This window comes from Pleurodeles waltl, chromosome 3_1 (genome assembly GCF_031143425.1).
Source record: "Pleurodeles waltl isolate 20211129_DDA chromosome 3_1, aPleWal1.hap1.20221129, whole genome shotgun sequence".
In the NCBI taxonomy this organism is placed as follows: Eukaryota; Metazoa; Chordata; class Amphibia; order Caudata; family Salamandridae; genus Pleurodeles; species Pleurodeles waltl.
Window position 1 is genome coordinate 1,785,646,757 of NC_090440.1, and position 27,148 is coordinate 1,785,673,904.

Here is a 27,148-nt window from a genome sequence, read left to right on the forward strand (position 1 = left end):
TAAATATATGGAACAAGTGATACTATGGGTCAGATATATTGATGATCTTTTTCTTATTTGGGATGGTGATGAAGGTTCCCTCAAACAATATGTCAGCATTTTGAACAACAATGAGTTTAACATTCATTTAGATTTAAAATATAGTGCCCAAACTATAGAATTTCTTGATGTCCAGATTTCTGTACAAAAGGATGGTTTACAGACAACCATCTTCCGCAAACCTACAGCCTGCAACTCCATCCTGCATGGTAATAGCGGCCATCCAAAAGCTTTGAAATGGAGCATTCCATATAGTCAATTCCTACGGGCTCGTAGAATTTGTTCTAACGATGAATGCTTCAATACTGAAATTGTCACTATGACTCAGAGATTTCTGGAGAGAGGGTACCCCTTGAAGATTCTCAAAGATGCCCATTTGAGGGTCTTGAGTATGTCCAGAGAAAAACTGCTCTTTAAATCTGGTAGTATCAATAATCAAGATCAAAATGAGGGATCGTCACCTAGATTGTTTCTGGAATTCAATTCCCAACATTCACATTTAAATAACATCATACAGACAAATTGGCATGTTTTGAGACATGATTCTGCCATAAAGGACAGTATAGGTCCTCATCCACATATTACATATCGTAAAACTCAATCATTGGGTGACCATCTCACCAGAAGCTTATTTCAGAGTCCCAAAGCTAATGTGTCTTGGCTAGCTAAGAAAAGTCTGGGCTTTTGGAAATGTGGACATTGTAAATCCTGTTTATATGCACAAAACACCCACACATATACTACCTTTGAAGGGAAAATCTGTGATATAATAGTTCGTATCACATGCGAAACTGAATACGTCGTATATGTCATTGAATGTGGTTGTCACAAAAAATATGTAGGCAGTACCATTCACAAATTGAAAGTCAGGTTCTTACAACATCTTAGAGCTATTAAGAATCATGATCCATCTTACCCCTTAGCTAAACATTTTTGGGATGTACATGAAGGTAATTGCAGCTCTTTAATATTCTATGGTGTTAAAACCATTGCTGCCCATCCCCGGGGAGGGAACAGAACTGCGCATTTGAGACAAATTGAGTCGAAAATGATTTTACTTCTAGGCACAGAACACCCCTGGGGTCACAATTTGGATGCAGAGCTTCATGTCCATCTGTGAGACTTTTGATCTCTTTTTATATATATATATTTTTATATATATTTTTTTTCTAGTAGAAAATATGAAATTCATTTGATTTTTAAAATATTGCTTTTTAGGATCCTTTATTGGTCTATGACATTTCCGGACTGTAATTTAGTTTATTTTGTTATTTAAATTTTTATATTTTAATTCACTTTAGGGTGTTACACTCATCTAATTTATCTTTATACTGTAATATATGCCCCTGGGGGAGGCTAGCGGTGTGTATATATATTTTCCTGTTGCTGAATTTGTTGGGTTTGTTTGCAATTTTCTAATTAATAATAGGATTGCCTATGATATGGATATATTAACTTTTTTCCATTTTAGAATATATTAATATTCAGAGGATTAGGATTAATTTAATGAATTGTATTATGATCTATTTAAAATGAAATTTGATATTGTTATTAATAGTAATGGAGATATTTATATAAATTGTACAGAATTTTGGTTATTAATATCTATCTATATATTTATCCGTCCTGGACATGATTTTTATTGGTATCTCCCTCTTAGAATTGATTGAATGTATTCTATCTATTTAGTCACCTATTTATAGCTTGTATATAGATTGAATATATTGTAATTAATTGACAGTATATATATTTATATATTTATTTATTTATATATCAGGCTTTTAAAACTATTAGGTAATAAATTTAAAAAATGGATAATATGTTGATATTAAGAGTAAAAAGGAAAAAGGAAGAGAAAAAGAGAAAAAAACCTCATATATAGGATATTCCTTTCCTTGTATTTAACAATCATCAATTGAGATTATAATTACTTTTCATATATTTATAGGCGACCAGACCATATATGTGATATTGCAGTACAAAATGAAAGAAATATATAATGTCATATTTGAAGTCTTTATCCCAATCAGAGCACAGGATTAGCAGTCTTTTATTTTCAAACTTAGAATTGCCACGTTACAAAATGGCCGCTCTGTTTGTACTTCTCTTGAGTCATGCAGTTAACAACAAAGAAGGACCATATGGTTTAAATAGTTGAGTGTAAAAATGGTTGCCAATGTCCTGTTGAAGGCTTCGGCCGAAACGCGTAGACATTTGGTTGGGACAGCGTGTGTTTGTTTGTTTATGGTGGGCACATTATTGATTTTCTTTTTGTGCCTGTGTACCACTTTTTGCGGGTCAACTTTACCTGCATTTAAATTCTTTTCAATAAATAGCAGCCGATGAAATTACTCGTTAGTGGTCTTTCACTATTTTTACGAGCCTGTCTTTGGATGATGTGCAGCCCTTGGTGTGCGATTATAATGCACCAGTTCTCTTGAATACATATATATATATATATATATATATATATATATATATATAAACACCTGGAGGGCCAGGAGGAAGACCGTGATGGATGAAACGCGTCGCCCTAAACCTGTGATTCCTTGAGGTTTTTGAATTTATATGGCATTCCTGACATAAATAAAGGACAGTAAACTGCATGGAGTGCCGTCGTTTGAATCTTATGTGAAGCATATTTAGAATGGGTCCTTTGCCCATTGTTTGAGCACCCACCTCGTCAGGCGAGCACAGGAAGAATAACAGGACACGCTTGGAGATATATATATATATATATATATATATATATATATATATATATATATTTGATTTTGCTTACTACTCCATGGTCTTCATTTTGTTAAGAAATGTTTCAGAAGACTATCTCCAACTACTTCATACAAAATCCTTGAAGTGTCTGCACAGAATTCCAGCTGTGTGACTAATAGCTTAAAAAGAAACTATTCTTCCTGCTGTTCAGGGTCGGCTCCTCTGCAATGGCGGAGGGTCGTCACCCACTGGCTAAGAGCCAGCAGATGAAAAATAAAACAGTAGCTTACTATTGTTTTATTTATCATCTACTGTCTTAGCAAGCAGTTCAGGGAGGAGCGGGGCTGGGCCGTGGTAGGAGAGAGAGGGTGGGGGAGGAGAGAGTGCACCTAAGTGTGCATGTGTGTTTTGCCGACCGTCTTGCTCACTTAGGTTTCTCTAAGCTGTGTTGAACAGCCAAGCTGGAGAACCTGCACTAACTCCAGGGTTGTGTCTGAGCAGCAATCCAAGCTGCTCAGACCAATCCTGATGCTGTTTTCATGCTAGGTTTAGCATGAAAGCAGAGCCAGGATTGCTGGGGAGTCTGTGTTGGTGTTCCAGTGAATGCTGGGACACCAGAAGAGGAACGAGGCGGCAGGAGTTGGCAGCAATGACCAGAATGGTAAGTGGTTTTTTTTTGTTTCCCTCGTCGTCACCCCCACCTCCCTACCCCCTTGACATTTGCAGTGGCCGCCGCTGCTGCTATCAGAGAAATAAAGAGTGTATTTTTCATCCTGCTGGTAGGACCTGCTGACGACATTAGGGTGTTTTTTAATGGCACTTCAAGTCCATGAAAGTGAATGGTCAGTCTTCAATGCCCCCTGCATTTCATATAGACATGGGAATTTTATGTCTGTGCAGCTAATTCTTCAGATAATTTACATCACTTAATGTCTCCCATTGTTCCCTTTGTTTAATGTTTAATTACATAAAGAGTTAGGCAAATCATAAGGCAAATGATATACAAAACAAATAGTAGAGATACAGCAGGTTGCACCGTAGGAGGTATTGTCGCTGCGGGGCACATTGGAGAGGAGAGTAAGGGTAGGTGGCTTCACAGCCTGGCAGCGTGGAAGGGTTGATAGAGCACACCTTCATCAAACAGTTTGGTGTGTGGCAGGCAACAGAGTCTTCTGCTCCTACCCCTAACCTCACTCCTGCTCTGGGGCATCTAGGGCATCAGACTATGGTTTCAGCCACAAGGATGCAGTGAATCCAAGTCCACAAGGCGCGAGCATCACCAAGCCGACAACGGAAGCAGTCTATCGCTGAACCTGTAACTGTGGCTCCCTTACAGCACAGACCAGGAGTCAAGGGTCACCTCCCAGCATTAGTAGCTTTCAAATGAACCTAGAAGCTACCACGCGCAAACAGCCACGTCAACTGCGCCACTTAAACATGTGGAGATGTCTCTCTCATAGGAATCTTAACACTAAAAATACTGGCAGCAGAATTCTCACAGCAGCACCACCTTGTTAGTTTTATTGTAATGTGAACTTGCACCAAAAAAATGTATAGGTAGTGCTAAAATTGTGCTGGTGTTTGCAGGTGATGGGCAGGAGCACTCCTCGGACCAGTACTTTGACCAAGAGCAAGAGAGTGAATGGCATGAAAATGAGAAAGAAGTAGGAAGAGAAAGCAAACACCTGAAAAAGGAATACCTGCAAGAGTGAGACGAACAGACAGGAAGTGTAGGATAGTGGAAGAAAGAGGTTTGAGGTGGATCCATTACTTAAGGGCATATTTATGATGCCCCAAGCGCCACCTTGCACCACTTTTGCACCACTTTTTTATGCGAATGTGGCGTTAAGATGGCATTTCCCACACGCCATATTTACAAAGCGGCGCAATGCAAGCATTGCTTCACTTTGAAAACCCTTTTCACCACATTATACCTGCACCAGGCATAATGTATGCAAGGAGGTGTTCCCACGTAGGGAGGCCCAGAAAAATGGCACAGTGAAATTTACTAGATTTCACTGCTCCATTTTTAGCGTCATTATTAACACCAGCCAAAGGCAGGTGAGGAGTTGAGATGACGCTCCCTCTGAAAACAATGAGCCTCCCTGTTCTTTGCTGCATTAGCGCCATAATTTATGGCGCTAATCCAGCAATGCGCCACACTAGCGCCGTAAATTGTGACGCGGATGTGGACATGACCACCATGGTGCGCCATATTGTAAATACAGCGCACACATGGTGTCGATAGGGGGGTGCGATGGAAAAGTGGTGCATAAGAAATGATGTGCCACTTTTCCATAAATATAGTTTTCTATAAATTGTAAGGTATTCTACAACCTCGGCATCCGGCAGCGCCAGGTGCGGGCACATGAGAAAAACTTTAGGTCTCAAGGCTTATTAGCCATTCTTTTTTTACCAAACTAGGCAAAATGTACAGGATTTTATCAGAGCATTCAGAGTCAGATGTTACTTCGAAGTCTCAAGTGTTCCTTTAAGATAATCCTTGGTGGTGAATTCCACTTTCTTCCAGAAACTCCAAACTTGTCTAAACATTAATTTTTCATTCCCAGTCGCGCATTGTCTGGCGCATAAAGCTTGCCAATGGCGTCGACCTTTCCAGTTCGGCACAAAAGCCTGATCACAATGGAAGAGTGACAACCACACTTTAGCGAACAAACTGCTGCGTATTGTGGTTGTGAAACCCAAGGGGCTCAGGTGTCCGCTTTGAATAGGACGTCCTGAAGCAGCGGCACGCGCCGAGGCACCCGGCAGGCAGTCTGGCTTCAGATGTGGTGGGTGGATCCATCCTCTGGGGAGGGCTGACTGACTGAGAGACATACAAAGGCATCATTATCAAATGACCTTTGTATGAGTCACTCTATGCAAATACACAGCAGTGAAGCCTGGGCACACTCGGTGTGGACTGAAAGACACACGGTTGGGGGTGGGGACGTGTGAATCGTTGTCAGAGTGTATTATTCCGCCACGGCCTGTTAGTTGATGCTACGTTAGGTAGCTGCAGGTTTGGCATGTGAGGACCCCTACTTTGCCCGTAGTTGTGGCGTCGCCCTCCTCTGTACCACGTGGCCTGCTGTGGGCCGTTGAGAGCCTGTTTTGGTAGCGGCTGTAGCAGGTAACATCGAGGCAGACTGCGACTGGTCGGTGCATGGCTCTCGCAACAGAAAACAGGTTTTATCCATCTGGTCCCGACTGGACTGATGGGGCCCGGCTTCGGGAGGACCTGCTGATATTATCCACTTACTGCGAAGCAAGGTTCACACCCAAATAAGAGTATTTCAACAAAACCAACAATTGGAGATTAGGTGAAAGGAGAGGGAGTGATGCTTTTTCTGAGGAGTGTAATTGCAGGGTTTGTGGTGGGCGTTCTTCGGCCGCTTTGCCTTCCATCAGCGGATGTTTCATCAGTCGCATGACGCAAAAACAGGACGATCCAGTATATCGAGCCCCTCAGGCTCATTATCTCTGATTCTAGGAATTCTATTCATGTGAAACATGCTCTTGTCAACATCGGCACCTCAGACACATCCCCTCCACCCCTCCTTTCAGCGAGGATCTACGTGTCTAAATACTGCCGCCTCTCCCGCATTTGTGGTACACACAGGTGTGCGTTGTCCCATCTCTGGGCTGTTGTGGTCCTTCCTTGAGCTCTGTGTCGCGGGATATTGGGCATCTCCTCACATGTCCCACCATGGATCCTCTCACCACGATGTATTTATTATTCTGGCCTAAGGGGTTGGGAAGTGTTTGACCAATGCTCCCAGTATGAATCTAGTTAGGCAGCTTCATGGATTAATGCACGGAGTTGTGTGAAACATGAAGCTCGTACTCTTGGATCCTCTCACCCACTCATCCTTCGAGGGGGACAAAGTGAGTATCAGTAAGCTGCGTGATATTAAACCATCCATCAGCGCCTAGAGCTGATTCATTAATACAGTCTGTACTATAAAGATGTACTGATAGATGAATAGTGTTAGAATCAGGTCCCTGTTTTAGTTGTAGAAAAAGAGGAACGGGTAAATTGAGGAAACACTTTTTACAGACATCACCAAAGAAGCTTCAGCCATTCAGCAGGATTATTCTTAAAACCAAAAACAGCCCTGGCGACAGTGTTGAAACTGGCCCACTCCCCCCACCCCCTTCCCTCTCTTCCAGTCCATTCTCTGTCTCATTCCAGTTCTCTCTGCCGCCTTTTGTTCTCTCACATTTCCCTCAGTCTTCTCTCTATACTTCCGTTGTATTTCCTTCCCCTCCATCCCTCCCCTCTGCAGAAGTCCTTGCTGTGCCTGCTGCCGGCAGCGACAAAAGCGCCAGCAGCAGCTCTGGGCCTGAAATACCCGCTCCGAGGCCAGGGAAACGCCCAGTAGTATATACATGGCCTGCCCGGCCGTGCACCGCCAACATCCCTGACAGTTCTACCATACCTCAACCTCGCAGCCCGGAGCAGCCCCCAAGTAACCTTCACAAACTAACACCATCAGAGACCCCACCACACGCCTGGCAGGGTATCACGGTCTCAGGCACAGACCTGCCCCCGGCACCTGTCCCCTTTGAAGGCGGAGCCACACAGTGCATTTACCCTTGTGTCTCTTTCTCTGAATCCTGACGGAACACCTCATTGGAATATTCTCTTATTTTCACCCTGATGTCAGACACAGCAAATGCCGAAGCCCAGCCCATGTGAAAACTCATCCTCCACGCCCCAGGGAGGCCTGCCTTGGCACAATGGACATACCACCTCCGGGGAACCAGCAATATGTTTCAGCACATAGCGCGGCATGCGTGCTCCATTGGGGGGGGTGGGGGGCGGTCGCGGTGGGGCAGGGTCACATCGAGCAGTCCGGCTACCCCCCACGCCCCATGAAGGCTCTGCTGGTGTGCTTTCAGGTGGGAGTGAGGACTTGATGGCCTTTCACTTGGTGGCTTTTGACCCGGACAAGAATGGCATATCTGAAGTATGAAAGAGCCCCCCTTCCTCTAGACCAAAGGAAAGGTCCAAGACATGTAAGGGCCCCTCTAGAAGGGACAAGCCTAGGCCTCGGAAAACATTCAGTCACTAACGGAGATTTGACAAAAACGGAATGGGTTTGTGTGGTGTATACACAAATACACACATCATCCATGAAAACATCGACATATACATCACACATAAATGCATATGACGAAAGAGCAACACACATACAGACACTGACGAACAAACCAACAGATTCACAGTCTCCATCAGACACACATCACCCACCATACATACACCCTTGAACACAGACCGCCACACTGACTGCAGCACACGATGATGTGTACACATGCCTGCTGAGCCAAGTCTACGGGCGCCCATGCTGACAGACCACCAGACCTACATGCACTGAAATACGCAAAACAAACGGTGTGAACCAGCCACAGCACACAGACCAACAGATACACGGAACCAAAGGAGACTGACCAACACACAGCGGAGCACACGCATACAAATACATAGCACAGTCAGGCACGACATGGTTAGTCAGGCAGAGGCAGGTAATGAGCTTGATAGACAGACCGACCGGCCGATGAATGGACCGATACACAGAAGGATGGATTATTAGTTGGTCCTGAGCAGATTTGAACTCTGTGTTCATTCAGTCTTAGGCACTTCTGCAAAGGAAGTCCTGCGTGAGGTGGAGAAAGTAACAGAGTTAACACCAGTTCATTCGTAGGCCTCTCCTTAGAAAAAAACAACCCTTCTACTCAGCTATGGCAGACTTCAGTTTGTGTGCCCATCCACTCCTTGCCTTCTTTTCAATCAATATTTTTGTGCAACAAAACATCGTAGCATCCCTGCCCTCCTTGGTATAACCCTCCATTTTCCACAAGTAAACGTTGGCAGTTCAAACCTGTCGATATTTGCTGAGGGAAATCTGTTTAGTAAGTACCAGGACATGTGGATGTTTGTGTGATAACTACTTAAATCCGCATATTATTCCCCATTTTCAAACAAAACTTGGAATAGGTGATCATTATTGCACCTGATAACTTCCAAATACCTCAGTGTCGGATTTAACTGGGCACTTATAATAACGACCACAGATACTTATTTATAAAATCATTGTTATCAAGTGTGTTATTCCTAACAGGCTAAATGAAGCACACAAATGGTGCAACTCTCAAAATGCACCGATTTGTTAAAAGACAACCCAGTGCTATATATACATGCAATATTTAGTGTGTGTGTGTGTATATATATATATATATATATATATATATATATGTGTGTATATATATATAAATGTGTGTGTATATATATAGATTTGGAGACCTCAGCTTCATACACCATTTTGCAGGCATTTACTCTACCAAATCCAGAAAATGCAGTGATGTGCATTGTAAAAACACATGGTATTTATAATTTGAATGAATTTTCGTTTCCTTGCTCGAAAAATGTTTTCTTGCAGCATTCTGCACCCCCTACATGCAATAAAAATATTGTATTTTCTTTTAGTATTTTTGAAAGATTGAGGGATCCTTTTAAAAAATCCCTTGCAGTAATTATGTTTACTAGGGAGTAATCAAATTTGTAGGTGATTTTCAGCAGAATCTGCTTGTTCCTCCCTGCTTGTTCTTAGCTCAGCATTAGGGCTGGATATTACAGTTTCTGTAGTTCCCTAATATTACCACCATTTCCCAGTAAAAAGCACAAATGTGTGTTGACAACCCACACAGCATGACAGAAGTTCTAAGTTGCCACAATTTGTAAATGATGGCCCTTACTTTTTCAGCCTGAATCACAAATGAGGCCCAAATTATTGCCAGTGGCTGAGAATAATACAAGCATCCATCCGTCTCCTTGTTGTTTTTGAATCACAAATAGGGCAGATTTTTGCAATCAATATACATATCTTGTCTGAAAAGGTAATTGCACAGTATTGTCATCAGTGATGGCATTTCAGATGTTGCCGTCAAGTTATCAATAATGCCATAGAATATGTCATGAGAGAAGTAATATGGGAGGTAATTAGCAGTGCATCGCAAGGACACAAGTTATATTTACTACAGTACATGAGTTATAGTTACTTGAGCTAACTATAAGTGGTGAATTTCAATGGTTTTGGTAATTTAAAAAGGTACATTTTAACTTACATTTTCACCTAACTATAACGTCCCCTTAGCCTTTGGTTTTTCCTGTGAATTTCTAGAGTTTTTTAACATATAAAATGCTGCCCCCCACGCTGCTAACAGTCTTGGTCTGTGCACAGCCTGGGGTTGAACGCAGGGCCTGGTCACAACCAATCATGAGGGGCCCCAGAAGGGGGTCCCCATGGCCCTGCATGCTCCCCTGGCAGCACCCATCCTGGGTGCCAGTGGGAGCCAGCAATTTGTATTTTAATTTTAGAAGCGGGATGTGTGCACCACTCCCCAAGCCTTGACAGGCAATGGGGACACCATAGGCATTTCTTTTTTATTAAGGGAAGGGGGCATGCAGCCCACCCAAGCTATTACAGACTCCAGGGACCCCACCCCCCAGGCTTTTTCTTTTTTTTTTAGGGGGAGGGTGAGTGCATCCCCTCTCAGAGCCAGTAGTGGTCCTGGTGACCCATGCCCCTGTGCTTAAGTTGAGTGCTGCGATGCCCAACCAGGGGCACCCACAAGACTATATTGTGGGTCATAGAGGGAGCCCCAGGACCCCTGCACCCCCATTGGCTCCCCGAAAGCACCTGAACCCGTTCTGAGTGCATTAAGAGCCGGCATTGCTCCTGCACAGCAGGAGAAGCTGTTTTTTCATGCTCTGGGTCAATCTGAATTTCCGTGTCTACGGTCTGGCAGCCATGGAAACATATGTCTGCTCCCCTCTGGCGAGAGCTTATTTAAAGCTCCTACTCAGTGGGAGCACACAAGTGTTTTCTACCTATGCTTTTGCAGGCAGGGAAATTAGTGTTCTGGGGGTGACTCCCTGGACGCAGTCAGTGAGGTGGTCCCCAGGGAAATCCCTGGGGTCTTTTAAGGATCGAGAAGGGGGACAGCGTGTTCTCCTCACTTCTTAGATTGTAATCTGCTGAATGCCCTCTCCCCTTTTTTTAAATATTGGCACTGTGTATCAGGGTCCCTGGGGCCTTCTCAGCCTCAGTGAGGGGCCATGCACCTGCTTCTCTTTGTCATCATGTCAGCTTCCGGGAGACGGGGTCACTGGGGCCAACCAGAGGCTCATGGAGAGGGACTTAGCGCCTCTCTCTGCTAAATATGTCATTCCTCACCCCCCCCCCCAGGACCCTGGCCCCTCCTGGACGGGTATTTTTTTGTAGATCTTTAAAAAAAAAAAAAAGCCACAGTTTTAAATATCCCCCCACTAGGTGATAGGAGAGCAGGGTATCCCTACTTTGCCCCTTATATCTTTTTCCACCTTTTTTGTACAGGACTCAGGACTGAGTCCGGAGTTCTAAGATGGCTGTCGTCACATTGTTGTAGATGTTTTGACAGTCAATCAGATCTCAGCTTGAGATCTGTCACAAAGACTGATTCTCCGCAGCATGATATATACACTGTTCTTGAGCAATAATTTCTCAAAAACTACTGAACAGAGTTACACCCCATTACAAAAAGCATGGACCATGAAATTCCGTTTAGCAGTTTTTGCAGTATCGCTGTTCAATTTTGTCTATGGGAAAATGAATCTGGAAAATGCTTTTTGGGTCCCCCACCTTTTTTTTGCCCCCCACTTGGCGGTTCACCCCAGAACCTTCTAAGAAGGAGCTGCGGTGGATGAGATATTTTTTTCAAATGTTTTGTGAAGATTCAGTAAATGGCGCTAAAGTAATAAGCAAACCAAAAAATGCTTTTCCTATGCAAATGCATACTTAACTATAGCTATAATAACTATAGCTACTAGTAGTAGTGATCACCACTGGGTAATATATCTATATAGGCTCTTTCTGCATACACTTTCTGCATACACTGTGTTGATGTTTTCTCTTTGCTATCTTGGTCTGTATTGCTTCTTCTCTAACTGCCTTTGACCAGTTTTATTCCATCATATGGCCTGAATGCCCACCAGTACCGTCATGCCCTGCCCATGTCTCTTATTGGAATAATTCTTTGGAAAGCACTGCATATAATATGTTTCCTTTGTTGTGGTGTGTGCGTACTGTGATAAAAAAAAAAATCATTTTGGACTATTGTTGTTACAGTGCTCAGCACTATGGCAAAGGAGCAAAAGTGAATGGTGTGAACGAGCACCAGACTATGGACTTCTCACAATGGCGGCCCACATGTACTTATTTTTCCATAAATTGACTGCTCTACATAAATCTTGCGAAATTGTATTGTTTTGCTAGTGCCTACGTTGGTTTACAACACTTGCTCCTATCCATTGGATTCTCAGTTTTTGAGTGTTTGTGCAGTATAGTGGCTTATCTTCCTCTTCCTCGGGTGCCCGCTGACTGCATACCACAGCAAAAAGTCACAGTTCACGCAATGAAACAGCAGCCAATGGCTTCCTCACTTCTAACTACTTTGCAAGCCAGAACTGTGACTATGACTATTACTTTGTACCTGAACAAAGTCCCGTGTTTCTTTAATTGGTGCACAGTGTAAAGATGTAAACTTGTGCATGTGTTAAATGATCTTTATTGTTTTTTTGCTTCTTCTTAGCTACTTGAAAGGACAAACAACAGAGCCGATGAGTCAGATCCAGCTGCCACCAAAAGCCCTCTGCATCTAGCAGTGAGTACATGGCACGTCTATTGTTATATGAAGCAACAACTTCCTATTCAATCTACGTTTCTAAAATTAGCCTTTAATTACACTGCAAGCCTCTCATTGAGTGCCAGCAAAGGGGCGTGGTGCTATGGTTGCTGCAGATATTGACTGTCAGTTGACGGTGGTGAGTCATAGTTAAAACTTCCATGAGTTTCTGTCTTTAGTTTTAAGCAAACAAATCCTTATTGGGTTCGAATTTGAAGTTTATTTGCTGCAAGGGATCGCAGCTAATCTTAGCAGCAAATTATTTCAAAGACATGTCCTTGGTTTTAGGTTTTCAGTGGTAAACTAAGTCTCGCACCCAGTCCTTGGTAATGTCATAAGAGGTAAATGGGGAAAAAACAGTCAAGCCCTGGCCACTGGTGACAATTCAGCGCTGTTGACAAAGCGTCTTCTCCAGTGGCAACCTTGGGTGGGATTGAGCCGTCCACAGAAAATAATGACTTTGTCCTGCAAGAAAGTGATAAGAGTGATGGACTATAGATCTGCGCTAGGCAAGGATTCCCTCCCTAGGCCACAAACTTGTCCCATTGCAGACATTCTTACTATTCTTCTAACAGTAGCTCCCAGACCAGGACTTTGGTTTATTAATCAGCTGTTAACTAAATCTCCAAGCTGTCGGCCATTAGCAGCTGTCCGCACAGTTGGTAATTTTGAGACAATTAATAAAATGACAGCAGTACTTTGTCACAGTTATTTTAGTTTTCGTTTCACCGAAATGAGACTATGCTACGGGCTGACAATGAACCAATCTATTTTTAAGAAGAAGCACATTTTGGTTGTCTCCCAATAATCAGTAATTTTGCTTAAGGCACAGAAACAAATTGGTAATAGAGTTTCTTCCTTGTGTAATTTTGTCTTTTTCATGCGGGTGCCAGTTGCTTTTCTTCTGTTGTCCACTTGAAAGGCTGTGGATTGTGGTTTTGTTAGAATTTGAATTAACTTTAAAAAGAGTATTTACATTAAGAAGGTTTTTCTGAGTCAAAGGGGGTAGTACAGCTCATCAGACACTTGACAGTGCACTCCCAGCCATTTCTGTGCACAAGTGGAAGGCGAGTGGGGGGGCGATGAATAGCCTCCCCACTCAAAGAACAGATGACGGCTGTCAGGCTATCTGTTGCATTCAGCTGCCACAGACCCTGGTAGAGAACAGGAGAGGTGACAGGTCTTCTCTCACACAACTCTAGCATCTTTTCCCTGTCTGAGTTCCACAGATTGTTCTTCAATTCTACCCCCTTGTAACACAACAGGCTTACCTGAGGGTGTGTAAAACGTTATTGAAGCTGTGCGGCCTGCATAACACAACATGGCTGAGGGAAACACACAGTAATTATGGTTCTGTGTGTACAGGATTCGCATAAAAAAATCACTGGTCGGCTCAAGGTCATTTTTCAGTACTGAAATATTGCATCCTCCTGAATATTGAATTGGTGTCCTAAACATTAAATTGCAGGGCCTGGGAGGGGCTGCTAGTCTTCCAGCCTAAAGATCTTATTTTCTGTTACGGCAATGTAGCCTATGAATCAGCACTCTGTCGCAAATACATCAAACTAGTTTCAGCCAGTGTTAATTTGTGCTTGTTGTTTCTGGTGCGGAGCACCGGCACTTATTTTTGAGAGCCCGGGCTTATTCTTCTGCCTCATGCATTTGCTGCGAGCAAAAGACACATATCGGAAAGACGGATGAGCAGAAAAACGAAAAAGCGTCACAAAGGGAGAAAATAGAAAGCTGCAAGAGTAAGCTGAAGGGGCAGGGAGTGGCTTTGTATGGATTGAAGAGGCCCAAGATGGCTTCAGGTTTATGCCGCCTCAGTATTCCGTGTTCACACATTTAAGTGCAGCAGCCGCGTGTTTAAGAGGAGGGCTTTGAGCACCGGCACCTTTTTATTTACAAATTAAGCACTGGTTTCAGCACATTATCAAATTTGCTACAAAAGGTAAAGAAAGATGGGGCAACTGGAAGAGAAGCACTTTGCATTGGGTTCCACATGATTAAGCCTACACCTTAACAGGACAAAAATCCGAGAGTGTTTCTCAAAAACATTAAGGGCCTGATTTCGATCTCGTGGATGGAATACTCCATCACAAACATGGCGGATATTCCGTTTGCTGTATTACGATCTCCATAGATTATGATGGGATGATAATATGACGGACACCATATCCGTCACGTTTGTGACAGAGTATTCCCCTCCGCCGACATGTAAATCAGACCCTAGTGTCCTTTTTCCAGCTCGGGACAAATCTCACATTGGCAGGGGTGTGGAATTTATTAAAATATCTACTTGTCCAGGGGACAGGTTGCTTCTCAAATCTACTTGTCCTGTAAAAAGATCTACTTGTCCCTTTGGTGCCATGTAGTGTGGCGACAAATTATGGCAGCAATTAATAGCCTCTCTGATTATGCCAGGGCTACTACCATAGTAGGGCTTGAATACTTGGAGTTTCAATCCCTACTGTAGCAATTTCCTTATTTTGCCACCTTTCTGCAGATCTGCATACTGGGGCTGGAGGAAGCAGTAAGCAATAGTTCCCGGGCTGGAATGCCTTTGAGTCTGCAAACCTACTAACCTGCATGTTTTAAAGATTTTTACCAGCTTCTCTCTAATATTTTCCCATAATAAGAAAGGTTGGACATTTACTCCTGACAATGGCAGAATTAGAACTTCTTCCAGGGTTGGGAAGAAAGTGGCTGGAGGGAAAATGAACTTGCAAATACTCAATAGATTTTCACATGAGCAAATCTACACATCGTATTTACCCACGCTAAAATACAGTTCACAAATATTTTATAGGGGTACGACATATACCATGGGTGCACTTTTGTGACTTTCTTTAAGAATTTGGGGCCACAAGTAGGTAGGTTCAGATTTGTGACCTGCAAATTGCGAGTCGCAAATCCGAATGTAGGATGGTGTCCTTGACACCATCTGTGATTCGCAAGGGCTTCGCAAATGCCCACATCATGAATAATCATGAGGTGGGTCGCAATTTGCGACCCCCCTCACGAATGGTGGCCTGCTGGAGACAGCAGACCACCATGTCTGTGACTGCTTTATTTTTTTGTAATGCAGCCCGTTTTCCTTAAAGGAAAACGAGATGCATAACAAAAACGAAAAATGAAACGTTTTCGTTTCATTTTTTTCAGAGCAGGCAGTGGTCCACAGGACCACTGCTTTCTCTGAAATTTTTTTTACAGTGACATTCACAATGGGAAAGGGGTCCCATGGGGATCCCTTCCCTTTTGCGAAAGTGTTAGCACCCATTTGAAATGGGTGCAAACTGCGATTGGTTTGCGCCCGCGTTCGCGGTCACAAAACAATCCTACATTGCACTGCGAGTTGCAATTAGGAAGGGAACACCCCTTACTAATTGCGAGTCGCAAACCCGTTTTGTGATTCGGTAACCAGGTTACTGAATCGCAAAACTGGGTTTGTGCATCGCAATGTGCTTTTTGCACGTCGCAAACAGTGAAAGTCGCTATTTGCGACATGCAAAAAGCTACCTACATGTGGGTCTTGGTCCCTAATTAGGTCTGGTGTTAACAAAGACATTTTGTTTTTATTAAACTTCTATTTCTCTCTCTTTCGGCTGGCTTTACTGTGAGTGATCGCATTCTGCTCTTCCACAAGGAGCATATTGCCACACAAAGTAGTTTTGTTCAGTGTCAGGAACTACAGTGGCAATCAGTGACGTAACGAAACTGGAGGGTGCCCCTTTGAAAAGAACATGGAGGAGCCCCCTCTCCAGACTCACTCAGGGCAGGTGCTGTGCTGACGGGGCCCCCTGGAGGGCGGCTGCGGGGCCTTTGTTATGCCGCTGGTGGCAACGTGTGCTTTAAGAGTTCAAAAACTTTTTGGGGGGGTTTTGCCAATGTTTGTTACAATGTTGAGGGCCTGGTAGCTCCCACAACAATAAAGTGTTACAAAAGCCATGTCAAAACAAGACACGCATTGATCAAACTAAAAGACTTATAAAAATATGTCAGATCAGTTGGCTTTGTCAGTGTTTGTTTATTTTCATGCTTCCCATAATCGTGTTGAAAATGGTTACACTGATTTTCCATTAGAAATATTTTTGGGAAATACTTGCATGCATCAACACATTTTACTAAATGACACTTCATTTGCATATAATCAGAGAGCATTCTGGGAGCATTATACTTAGCCTCTTAGCCTAAACTTTTCAAACATGTGTGTACACGTTTTTTTTTTTTGTACTGGAACCAACGTCAGTAGTGAAGTGTGACCTTAAAACATTTATTTACAGCACGCACCCTAATAATGAAGGCTTTCAAATAATGAACCATAAATACAAGTTCGAACAGCATTATCTTTAGGAAACACATTACCTCAACTGCAGAGAGTTCAACTCTCTGTAAACAGGCAGCTAAAGGGTTTGTGCTGCAGGGGGTTGGGCCTACTTGTCCCAAGGACAAAGTAAACATAAAAACTTGTTGCCCTTGACCCCAAACAAGATGTCCCGGGCGTCAGGCGATAGGAATTCCACATCCCTGCATTGGACACAAACTCCCTATTGTACTGAATTGGGATAATAATTAATGTGGCAAACAGCACACCTCAGGGGTTTTTTACCCACACAATTCCTGCCAGGTAGTACATGTCACAAATTGTGAAGACAAACAATAAACATTTTTGAGTTGCCCACCTCGGACAGAGGAATCCTCTACAATTAACATATGAATCACTATTTTAATTTCCGAAATTGAGAATGATGCCCAATATACGCATCCGGTAAACTGCATAGCCCATGCTGTTGGTATATATTGTGTGTATAATTTGCTCTCTGGATTGCACAGTACTTTTAACAAGGGTCTGAACCCGTCCCCATTAAGAAAGGGAGCTGACCACACACTTGAATCAAATGTTAAAACCAGGTACTACAAAATGAAGATATATGACATATGTGCTAGAATTAATGCAAAACATCAGATCCAACATCTTTTGTTCTTCAGGAACAAGGTGTGCTGGACTTGACCCAAAAGAAAATTGCAGAGGCTGGAAATAATGGAAAACTCTAATCTAGAAATAAGTAAAGAATACAGATACAACAAACAAAGAGCAGATGCAGTTTCCCTGTGTTAGTCCTACAAATAATTTACAAAATAACTAATAAGACCTTTCTTAAGCTAGGTAGGTCTTATTTAGAAAGCAGGGGTCACCAAGTCCTTGACTGTGGCAGACATTACAGAAATTGTAAAACACAAGTGACTGATCCACAAAGGTGAGTTTTATATAGAATGATAACATTTTAAGCATGGAAGCAATAAATGGAGCTAAGTCAGCAGTTAATGTAAATAATGTAAATGAAGAGGCCTAAGAAAGGTGTCTGTCTGGGCTTTAGTGTTTAATCAATTGCTTTGATATGGTGGTAATGTAGGAATCCCTAAGCCTGCCCATACCTCTGTTTCTGTAATAAGGAATCCACAAGTTATGAATTTTCTTTTATCTTTCATGTGGAATGTCACCTGAAGTCCGCCACGCCATACATTTTTTCCCGTCAAATTATAAATTCCTTCACTGGGGTGAAAAACATTAGTGATGATCAAGTCATTCTCTTGGCAGGCTGTTATTCATACCATCTGTGTCATTTGGAACTAGTGTTTACATATTTTAAATGTGAGCATCAGTCAAGGAGTGGACACTGACAAGGTCTCTTTAGTCACCTTATTCATTGCCAAAGAAACGCCAACACCTACCTGTAGCCACGGTGCCACCCTGCAATTGGATAGTATACACAAAATGCTTCATGTGTTTCCTTAAGACGGTCCTAGTTAGGTGGATATAGGATTTCAAGAAATCAACAAGGCACCAAACTCCTTCCTGCCATTAGCAATGAGAAAATAATCAGCAGAATCCAGACATAGAATTCCAAAAGCTCACAACATCTAGAAGCAAAACATCAGGGACAAGATAAGAAGGATGGGGTGAAGACCATCAGGAAAAATAAGGGGAAAATGTGTTGTGATGCATCCTGCTTTTGGAATTTCCTCCTTATTTATGGGATTGACAGAAACTGACATCGCATAAAATAACTCTGTCCCATCTTGGATTAGGAACATCTGTTAACATTCTACGGATATCCACCACCCTGAAGATAGCTAGTTGGCATGGCTTGACCACACCCCCCGTTCTTGAAGAAATTATGGTAGTCAGTTTCTATCCTTTATTACCCTATTAATTGTTCTTAAGTTCTACTCATTTGCAACACACCAGACTTGCCTGAAAAGGTGTATAGAAAGTTGTTGAGGATGTGGAAGGGTGCCCTGGATAATAGAGCACAAGTGAAGGAATACAAAAGACGTGGGGTCCAGCACCCACGCAGCCCAGGTTTACAATTTCCTGATGCGCACTGCATTTCATGGTCTTGGTGCCACCATACACACCCAGCATTTTAAAGAGTTTGTGTAACACACTTCTGGGCAGCTGCAAGCATGGAGACGCCAGTTTGGCCCAGGTGGCACAGCCGCTAAGAAACCCGCCCAGTGCAGCATCTCAGAACACTTCACTGTCAATATGGACTGGGCACAGTGTCCGGTAAGTAGCCGTCTCCTTTCTTGGCATACTTACTCTATCAAGTGGTAGCACATTAGCACTCCAAATGTCATCAATGTCCCATCTCTGCGGTTTTGCACTGATACCTTCTTTAGCACCTATATTGGCACTTTTGGGACAGCTGGAAATTTTAAAAGGTTCATTAGCTCTATTGTGTGCAAGGGGGCTTTGCAAGACCATTTCTCCTCTGTGGTTTCTCTGGATTGGCCAATTTATCAGAAACCTCATTTTTTACCCATTTCCCTTTCCTTACCAAAGCACCCAAAGCCACCTCACCATTCTTTGCTCTAACTCCAGTACTCCTCTCAGTTCTCCATGCCATACTTGTAACAACAACATCTCATCACGGGTGCTCAAGCACAAACACCTCAGTAAAATCCTGTTCAAACGTGATACTCTTAGCTCAAGTGCTCGTAGGCACAGTAAGAGGAAAGAGTCCACTGTGCCTGTACCCCCACTCTCTTCTCTTTTTCAGCCTCCCGCTTTACCTGAACCTCCTTCCTACTTCATCTCTTGAACCAACTTACATCATTAACATTAGCCCTTACTAGACCTTGCACAGATAGTTTCACTATTAATCTCTGTGAAGGTACCACTTCTGCAGCCCTCAACTACCTTTAAAAAGTTGAGCTGCTTGTAGTTTTCGCTAAAGTTTGAACTTCCTTTACATATTCAAATCTGTACATTTTCGTGGGCAGGCTGAGGTAAAGTAATTGCAGCTGTTTCTTAACAAAGCTTTGTGAGTGGCCCGCAGGCTCCTTTCTTCTGCATCTAGAGCGCGAGTTATTCTTAGCTGCATCAGCAGGTGCACAGTCTTTGTTTCATCCAGCCTTCCGCCCGCAGGCACACCACCATGCCAAGACCATTGTGGTTAACCTGTGCACCCATACTGCAGTCTCTGAATAAAAAGATCCACTTTTAGCAATGTCATCACATCCTCAATGTCCTATATTTAAAAAGAAAATAGAATTGCACATGTTGCCCAGCCAGCTTCAGGACTGTATACCTGACTGTTCATCATCACCAAGTCTCCAAGCATTGAAGCTAAACCGACTACGTGAACTTCTTCACATCGACATCCATGACATATTGCACCACATCATCACCATCACATAGGAAAACCACCACATTAACACGCCATTTCGTTATCAAACTACCACACTGACACACATTCACATACCCATGGCACAAGCAGGATCAGTAAGGCTGGATCTTCGGGAATTCACAGAAACACCAGCACTGGCAGCATCAACTGATGGTGAACACTTCCATACTTTTGAGTTACTGAAATTATCATGAACTGCATTTACCAGAATACAATGGGAGGCTTTTGCTGGAATGTATGGTGCGACCTCCCCCCTGTGCATGATCAGTAAACCTACTAAATTGAAATGTACCGAATTTGAATCTGAACTGCTTAAGTGTTTCACCACTGGCTCAAACATTAAGCATTTTTTACATATCTTCCCTCACATGTGTATAAGAATTGGTATAACAAGGTTGCACCTGCCTAATTTTATTCCAGAACTAATAAGCACCCTTACCACCAAACAACCATTGTGTTACACTCATAACAGTCAGGCATTCCTACCAGCCACGTTGGCAAGAAACATACTGCCCTGAAACCCTGAAAAGTCATTTCAAATCTTGTCAAATTCTTTCTTCCTTCATAAACATCTTTCTTTTCCCATTAAGAGGTATGCCAATTCATTGATCCTTTTGGATTTCATAATACTAGGGCAGGACAAGATAGTCTGGAGCCTACCTGGGCAGTAACAGAAGTAGTTCTGCCAGCCAGGGAAAAGTATTGATATTGTTTTTTCTACGCTGTTCCAGTCACAAAAGCCAGCAGCAGTGACTGCTGAAATGTGAGGCTGCATCAGAAACCTTCAATCAAATGTAAAACCAAAGCGTTTTACTATTTGAATAGGAGCCTTGAGTATTTCTCCTGAGTTTCTGATAGAAAGAATGGGTCCACAGAGCTATACTGCCTCCATCAATCATAACCGAAGGCCTGTGGGAGTTACGCTTGAGGCAGTGACTACCCGTCCAGCCCTGTCATGAATGCTTTGAAGGTCTGAGAGTAAGATCCCATCTCCAGTTTCCAGCCCAATCTGGAACCCGAGGTGTTACCTGAGGTTCACCCTATCCAAACTCTTTGAATCTGTGTGCTAATGTGTACAAGTGAACTATAATGGACATATTTTACCAGCCATTATTTCTTCTCATCCATACAAGAAGCGATTATGTCAATACCTAATGTATTTTATATTTGCCTAGAGTCAGGGAAAGACCTCATTCTTTACAAACTATACAGTGTTGTGCTTGGAATTCATTATACTGTCTAGTCCTGCAGAGAATGTAAAGCGTTCCCCAATTTATTAATTTTTAGAAATGGACAAAACTATAACACATAGGTCAAAACCCAGACTTGTCCTACTCCTTTTTGCACTATTTAGCGGGATAATAAAACCCTAAACCATTTACATGCTTATAGCTCATTTACTGGTGGTGTTAATACAATTCCTCTCTGAAACTGACCAACTTTGTATTGCACAGCATCCTACTGCCTAACTAGGATAATCTAAAGGCAGGATTGGGGAACCAAATGTAGCCCCTGGCAAAATCGCTCAAGCCAGCCCTTCTCCCTTCACCTCCTTGCTCTATCTGTCTCTTTCCATTCGTCCATTCTCTCTGTTCTCCTTTTCTGATCGCATTCGCTCTATCGTCCCTGTTAGAAATGGGGTCTTTGGTTGACAGTCAGGTTACCCCATGTTCAAGCAAGGACCCTCACTTTAGTCCGGGTAAAAGAGAATCACCCTCAGCTAGCCCCTGCTTACCCCCTTGGTAGCTTGGCAGAGCAGTAGGTTTAACTTCAGAGTGCTAGGTGTAAAGTATTTGTACCAAAACACACACAGTAACTCAATGGAAACACTAATAATGACACAACACCAGTTTAGAAAAATAGGAAATATTTATCTAAACAAAACAAGACCAAAACGACAAAAATTCACAATACACAAGTCAAGTTATTACAAAAAATGCAAAAAGAGTCTTTAAGTAGTTTTAAACGCACACTAGCGCTGCTACCGTGAAAATGTACCTGGTGCGCGCCAAAAATAACCCCGCATGGGCGAGTGTGCATCAGAAAGGGCTTGCGAGGTTTTGATTCCACTCAAGAGCGGGACCTTGCGTCGTTTTTCCTTTTGCCAGGTCGGGCGCGTTGTTTCTTCTCTCCGCAGGAGAGCGATGTGTCGATCCGGTCAGCACTCTCGGTCCGGGCAGGCCTTGCGTTGTTTTTCCACTCACAGCGGTACTCGAGTCGGGATCCAACCGCACGATGATCCGAAAACCCCGCAGCGCAGGTTGTGTTCTCCCAGCCTCCGTCAGCGATGCTGCACGTCGTTTCTCCTGCTCTGTGCGTTGATTCTTCGGTCGCGTTTCCTGCGAGCGTTGTTTCTCAGCTGCGGAGCCGGCGGCGCGTCGTTTCTTCAACCGCGAATCAGAGTTTCGTCAATCTTTTCCCCGCACGGCGCTCTGTGCGTGGATTTCCTTGTCTTTATACTGCCAGCTTCTCCTTTCAGGGTCCCAGGAACTGGATGGGCACCACAGGGCAGAGTAGGAGTCTCTCCAGAGACTCCAGGTGCTGGCAGAGAGAAGTCTTTGCTGTCCCTGAGACTTCAAACAACAGGAGGCAAGGTCTAAATCAAGCCTTTGGAGATTTCTTCACAAGATGGAAGGCACACAAAGTCCAGTCTTTGCCCTTTTACTCTGGCAGAACCAGCAACTGCAGGATAGCTCCACAAAGCACAGGCAGGGCAGCACTTCTCCTCAGCTCTTCTCCAGGCAGAGGTTCCTCTTGATGCCCAGAAGTGATCTAAAGTCTGTGGTTTTGGGTGCCCTTCTCATACCCAATTTCTCCTTTGAAGTAGGCCTACTTCAAAGTAAAGTCTCTTTTGAATGTGAAATCCTGCCTTGCCCAGGCCAGGCCCCAGACACTCACCAGGGAGTTGGAGACTGCATTGTGTGAGGTCAGGCACAGCCCTTTCAGGTGTGAGTGACCACTCCTCCCCTCCCTCCTAGCACAGATGGCTCATCAGGATATGCAGGCTACACCCCAGCTCCTTTTGTGTCACTGTCTAGTGTGAGGTGCAACCAGCCCAACTGACCCAGACAGGGAATCCACAAACAGGCAGAGTCACAGAAACAGTATAAGCAAGAAAATGCCCACTTTCTAAAAGTGGCATTTTCAAACACACAATCTTAAAATCAACTTTACCAAAAGATGTATTTTTAAGTTGTGAGCTCAGAGACCCCATACTCCACATGTCCATCCACTCCCAAAGGGAATCTACACTTCAAGCAGATTTAAAGGTAGCCCCCATGTTAACCTATGAGAGGGACAGGCCTTGCAACAGTGAAAAACGAATTTAGCAATATTTCACTGTCAGGACATATAAACCACATTATTATATGTCCTACCTTAACCATACACTGCCCCCTGCCCTTGGGGCTACCTAGGGCCTAGCTTAGGTGTGCCTTACTTGTAAGAAAAGGGAAGGTTTAGGCCTGGCAAGTGGGTACACTTGCCAAGTCGAATTTACAGTTAAAACTGCACACAGAGACACTGCAGTGGCAGGTCTGAGACATGATTACAGAGCTACTTATGTGGGAGGTACAACCAGTGCTGCAGGCCCACTAGTGGCATTTGATTTACAGGCCCTGGGCACCTCTAGTGCACTGTACTAGGGACTTACTAATAAATCAAATATGCCATTCATGGATAAGCCAATTACATACATATTTTGTAAAGGAGCGCTTGCACTTTAGCACTGGTTAGCAGCGGTAAAGTGCCCAGAGTAACAAAAACTGTAAAATCAGAGTCCAGCACACATCAACAACCTGGGTAACAGAGGCAAAAAGTTAAGCGAGACCACGCAAAGGATGAAAAGTCTAACAGTCCCCATTGCTCCCTTTCTTTCTCTCTCTCATGAAGCAGTGGCGGCTTGTGAAGTCTGAAAGTGGTAGGGCGCAAGATAAAACCATAACTTTTTCGGAGCAAGCAGAAAAGTAATAAACAGGCGGTCTTTCCCAGAGAACTTTTTTTTTTTAAATGGCGTTGTTGGTGGATTTCCCAGCACAATTAAAAAAATTGAAGTGCATTGGGTTTTACAGGCATTTCTAAAGGCTTGCCAAGGAAGTCCGAACTTAAGATTAAAAAAATTCAAACGCTGTTACTATTCGCACAACAAAAGAAAGCAGCATGTGAACATAGCGGCCAAGGTTTCAGACTGCTATGTGTGACGTTCATAATTTCAGTGTAATTATAAATGACTTTTCAACGACTACAAGTGACACTTTCTCCCTGGCAAAATCAAGCGCTGAAGACGAGGGAACAATAGAAATATTGTGATATATCGAGAATCCTATACCTCTCATTGTACACCATCGCCACCTTGTGGCCTTTGATAAACACTGCTCAGAGCTTACCTAGAAAAGTGAGAAACCTGAACAAGAAGGTTTTACCGCTCTTCAGGACATGGTTCTTTTGCGTTACAATCCAGGCATTGCAGTAATGTGGAAAAATGACCTGATATGCATTATTCTAACACAAAATGCGTGGCACTTGGCAGGGCTGCATTATTTATCAGCTCTCTCCAATCAAAAATAAGTACTGTGCATGGTCATTGCAACACAATTAATATATGCATCAATTTCACCTATACCAATCTTCTTTTTCAGTTGCAGAATGCTTTCCCCAAACATCTACCCTTAGTAATATGGGGTTAAAAGCTGGCGCACAGAAAGCAGTCTGTCGCACTATTGGTACTGAACCGTAATTCTGAGAGCTGTTGTGTGTAGAATGGGTCAAGCAAAACTGGCGCCAAAAGACTACACACTGCCCCGGCGCCAGTCTTCGACTTCCCACCTGAAACCTTAGCCCCACCCTTTCACAAGTCGTCGCACCGTGACTACAAGTGAAAAGGTGGGATGATATGACTTAGTGTACTGATTGACGTGTGGCACCAGGCGCTTCAGGGCTTAAACCTGGAGCACCCAGGATTAACTTCCCAAGCACGACCTTAGTGAACAGAGTGTAGTGCCGATAGGTGTGGCTTTATCTGACTCATGACCTCACAGACTTCAGATTTGTGAGCTCCTCAGCACAGCAGGTTTTGATTGATGATAGCCAGGCGAGATGGCTGCGCAGACGCTTCAAAGAACACGTGGAGTGTGTACGAGGTTGGTGAAGTTTGTATAGGCAGCTGGCTTTATGGCATCTTTAGGGGCGAGCGCAAAGCGCTCTGTCCCTCTTCTAATCTCTCTTTAAGGGGATTTTACCCACGCCCATGTTATGTCAGTCACTTTCATTGGTTCGTGGTCTTGCCTTTTAAAATCCGCTTGTTTTCATTCGTGAAAGGCATGCATACGTCATGCCTTTTCCGGTGTTTAGCCTTTCTCGAGAGCACCGGTAAACTACTGGAAACATTCGAGGCTCCATGTTTTCAGTATGGTTTCTGGACTACTTTTTATATTTATTTCACAGCGCGATCGTGCTGTGTTTTACACAGTGCAAGCACGCTCATTTTTTTTTTCATTTAATGTGGCAAGAAAAGTCCGGTTAGGAGTTTACAACGCTAATAGCTCTAACCCGACATAATGCGAGACCTGTTGCATTGCAAATGCTTGTTTAAACTGGATGTTATAAAAGCTATTGTTGAAATAATTAGGGGGAAACTAAGGAGGGCATAGCCCTTTCACCCATAACAGTGAGCTGCTGCTGTCACGAAGCCTTGCCGTGTCGCTGCAGTTAATGCCGGGGAGTTGGGGCAAGTTACAGAGGCACTAGAAGCAGAGACGCTTTAAGGCATGGGCAACTGGGCCTGCCTTTCAGGGGGTCCCCTGACAGAGCCTGCTCTGTTCTGCAGAGAGTCTTGCCCTGGTTATCATGAATGTTTCTTAAAAATATTGGTTTAAATACCGTTTTTCTGTAGTTTATTTTCAACGTGGGTGATGTCTGAGAGTCTGTAAGAGACATTTTGAAAAAAAGGTTTGTTTGTCAGCACCAAGCAACATCCATAAACAAAGTTTATTTTAGATTAAAAGAGAACCTCGCATATGAAAAATTGGTGGGGGGCACAAAGATTATTTGCAATAATATAGAGGGATGCCGCACATATTGAAAACAATATCCTTAAATGTGAGATGTAAACATATTTAGAATTTGGACCAGGGGCCCACAAATTACTTTTGGCCCAGGGCTCCGTAAATCCTTAAGATGTCCCTGACTAGAAGTTGCCCTGAACTTTCAAAGCAGCCTCTCAGGGCTCAAGCCCACCATGGAAATACTCGGTGGAAACCAAAGGCCTTTCTGGCCCTGGATGCCCCTTAATTTTAGGGTCAAGGTGAGAATCTCTCACGCTACAGTGGTCTAGGCGTAGATTGTGGTTGCTTTCAAACACTTCCCCACATACTTCAGTCCATCCCCACTTTCTCTCTGACCCTGAATTGTCTTTCATCTCAGTTAAGAAGAAAATTAAAATATGTTACCTCCTTGCTGCCAAAACGTATCACAGTAAACTATTCTCAACCAGAAGCTCTCCAACTTTTAAGGGGATGGTGGTTTACTGAAACACTGTTTAGGGCCTTAGGAGCCTGAGTAAGCCCGAGAGGAGCCCCCCGAACTGCACGTGCAGAACTTATTCAGAGTCACAGACAATGAGGATGTAGCTCTTGGCCTCCAGCCCTACTCTCTTCATCTCCTAACTTCCATTACTAGCTGACAACGCATTTTCCTTCAACTTAGTAATAGCCCCTACATTTCAGTGATGGTTTCACAAGAAGCTACCACTCTAGTTATCACAGGAACTTTCTGCACAACCATGCACATACAACATTCACAAGACAAGCAGGTAAACAGTAAAAGCCATGGTGAAATGTGGTGAGTAAACAAGATGAATGTTAATTTGAATCCTGTTCATACTATGTGGCACTGAAAACACTAAACATTCTCTCCTGTGCAAAGATCTAAAGTAGTCTCACAGGCGAAATGTGAGTCACATCAGAGTACTTGCAAAAATG

General features: G+C 43.4%; 1 protein-coding gene across 11 annotated transcripts in view; it reads left to right on the forward strand.

Moving 5' to 3' along the window:
• Positions 1–27,148, forward strand: part of ANKRD44 (ankyrin repeat domain 44) — a 618,040-nt gene that overhangs the window by 439,144 nt on the left and 151,748 nt on the right. For all 11 annotated transcript variants that reach the window (XM_069225839.1, XM_069225843.1, XM_069225840.1 and 8 more), the window contains one exon: positions 12,385–12,456. In XM_069225839.1, the coding sequence (XP_069081940.1) occupies positions 12,385–12,456 (72 nt within the window). The remainder of the gene's footprint in view (positions 1–12,384; positions 12,457–27,148) is intronic.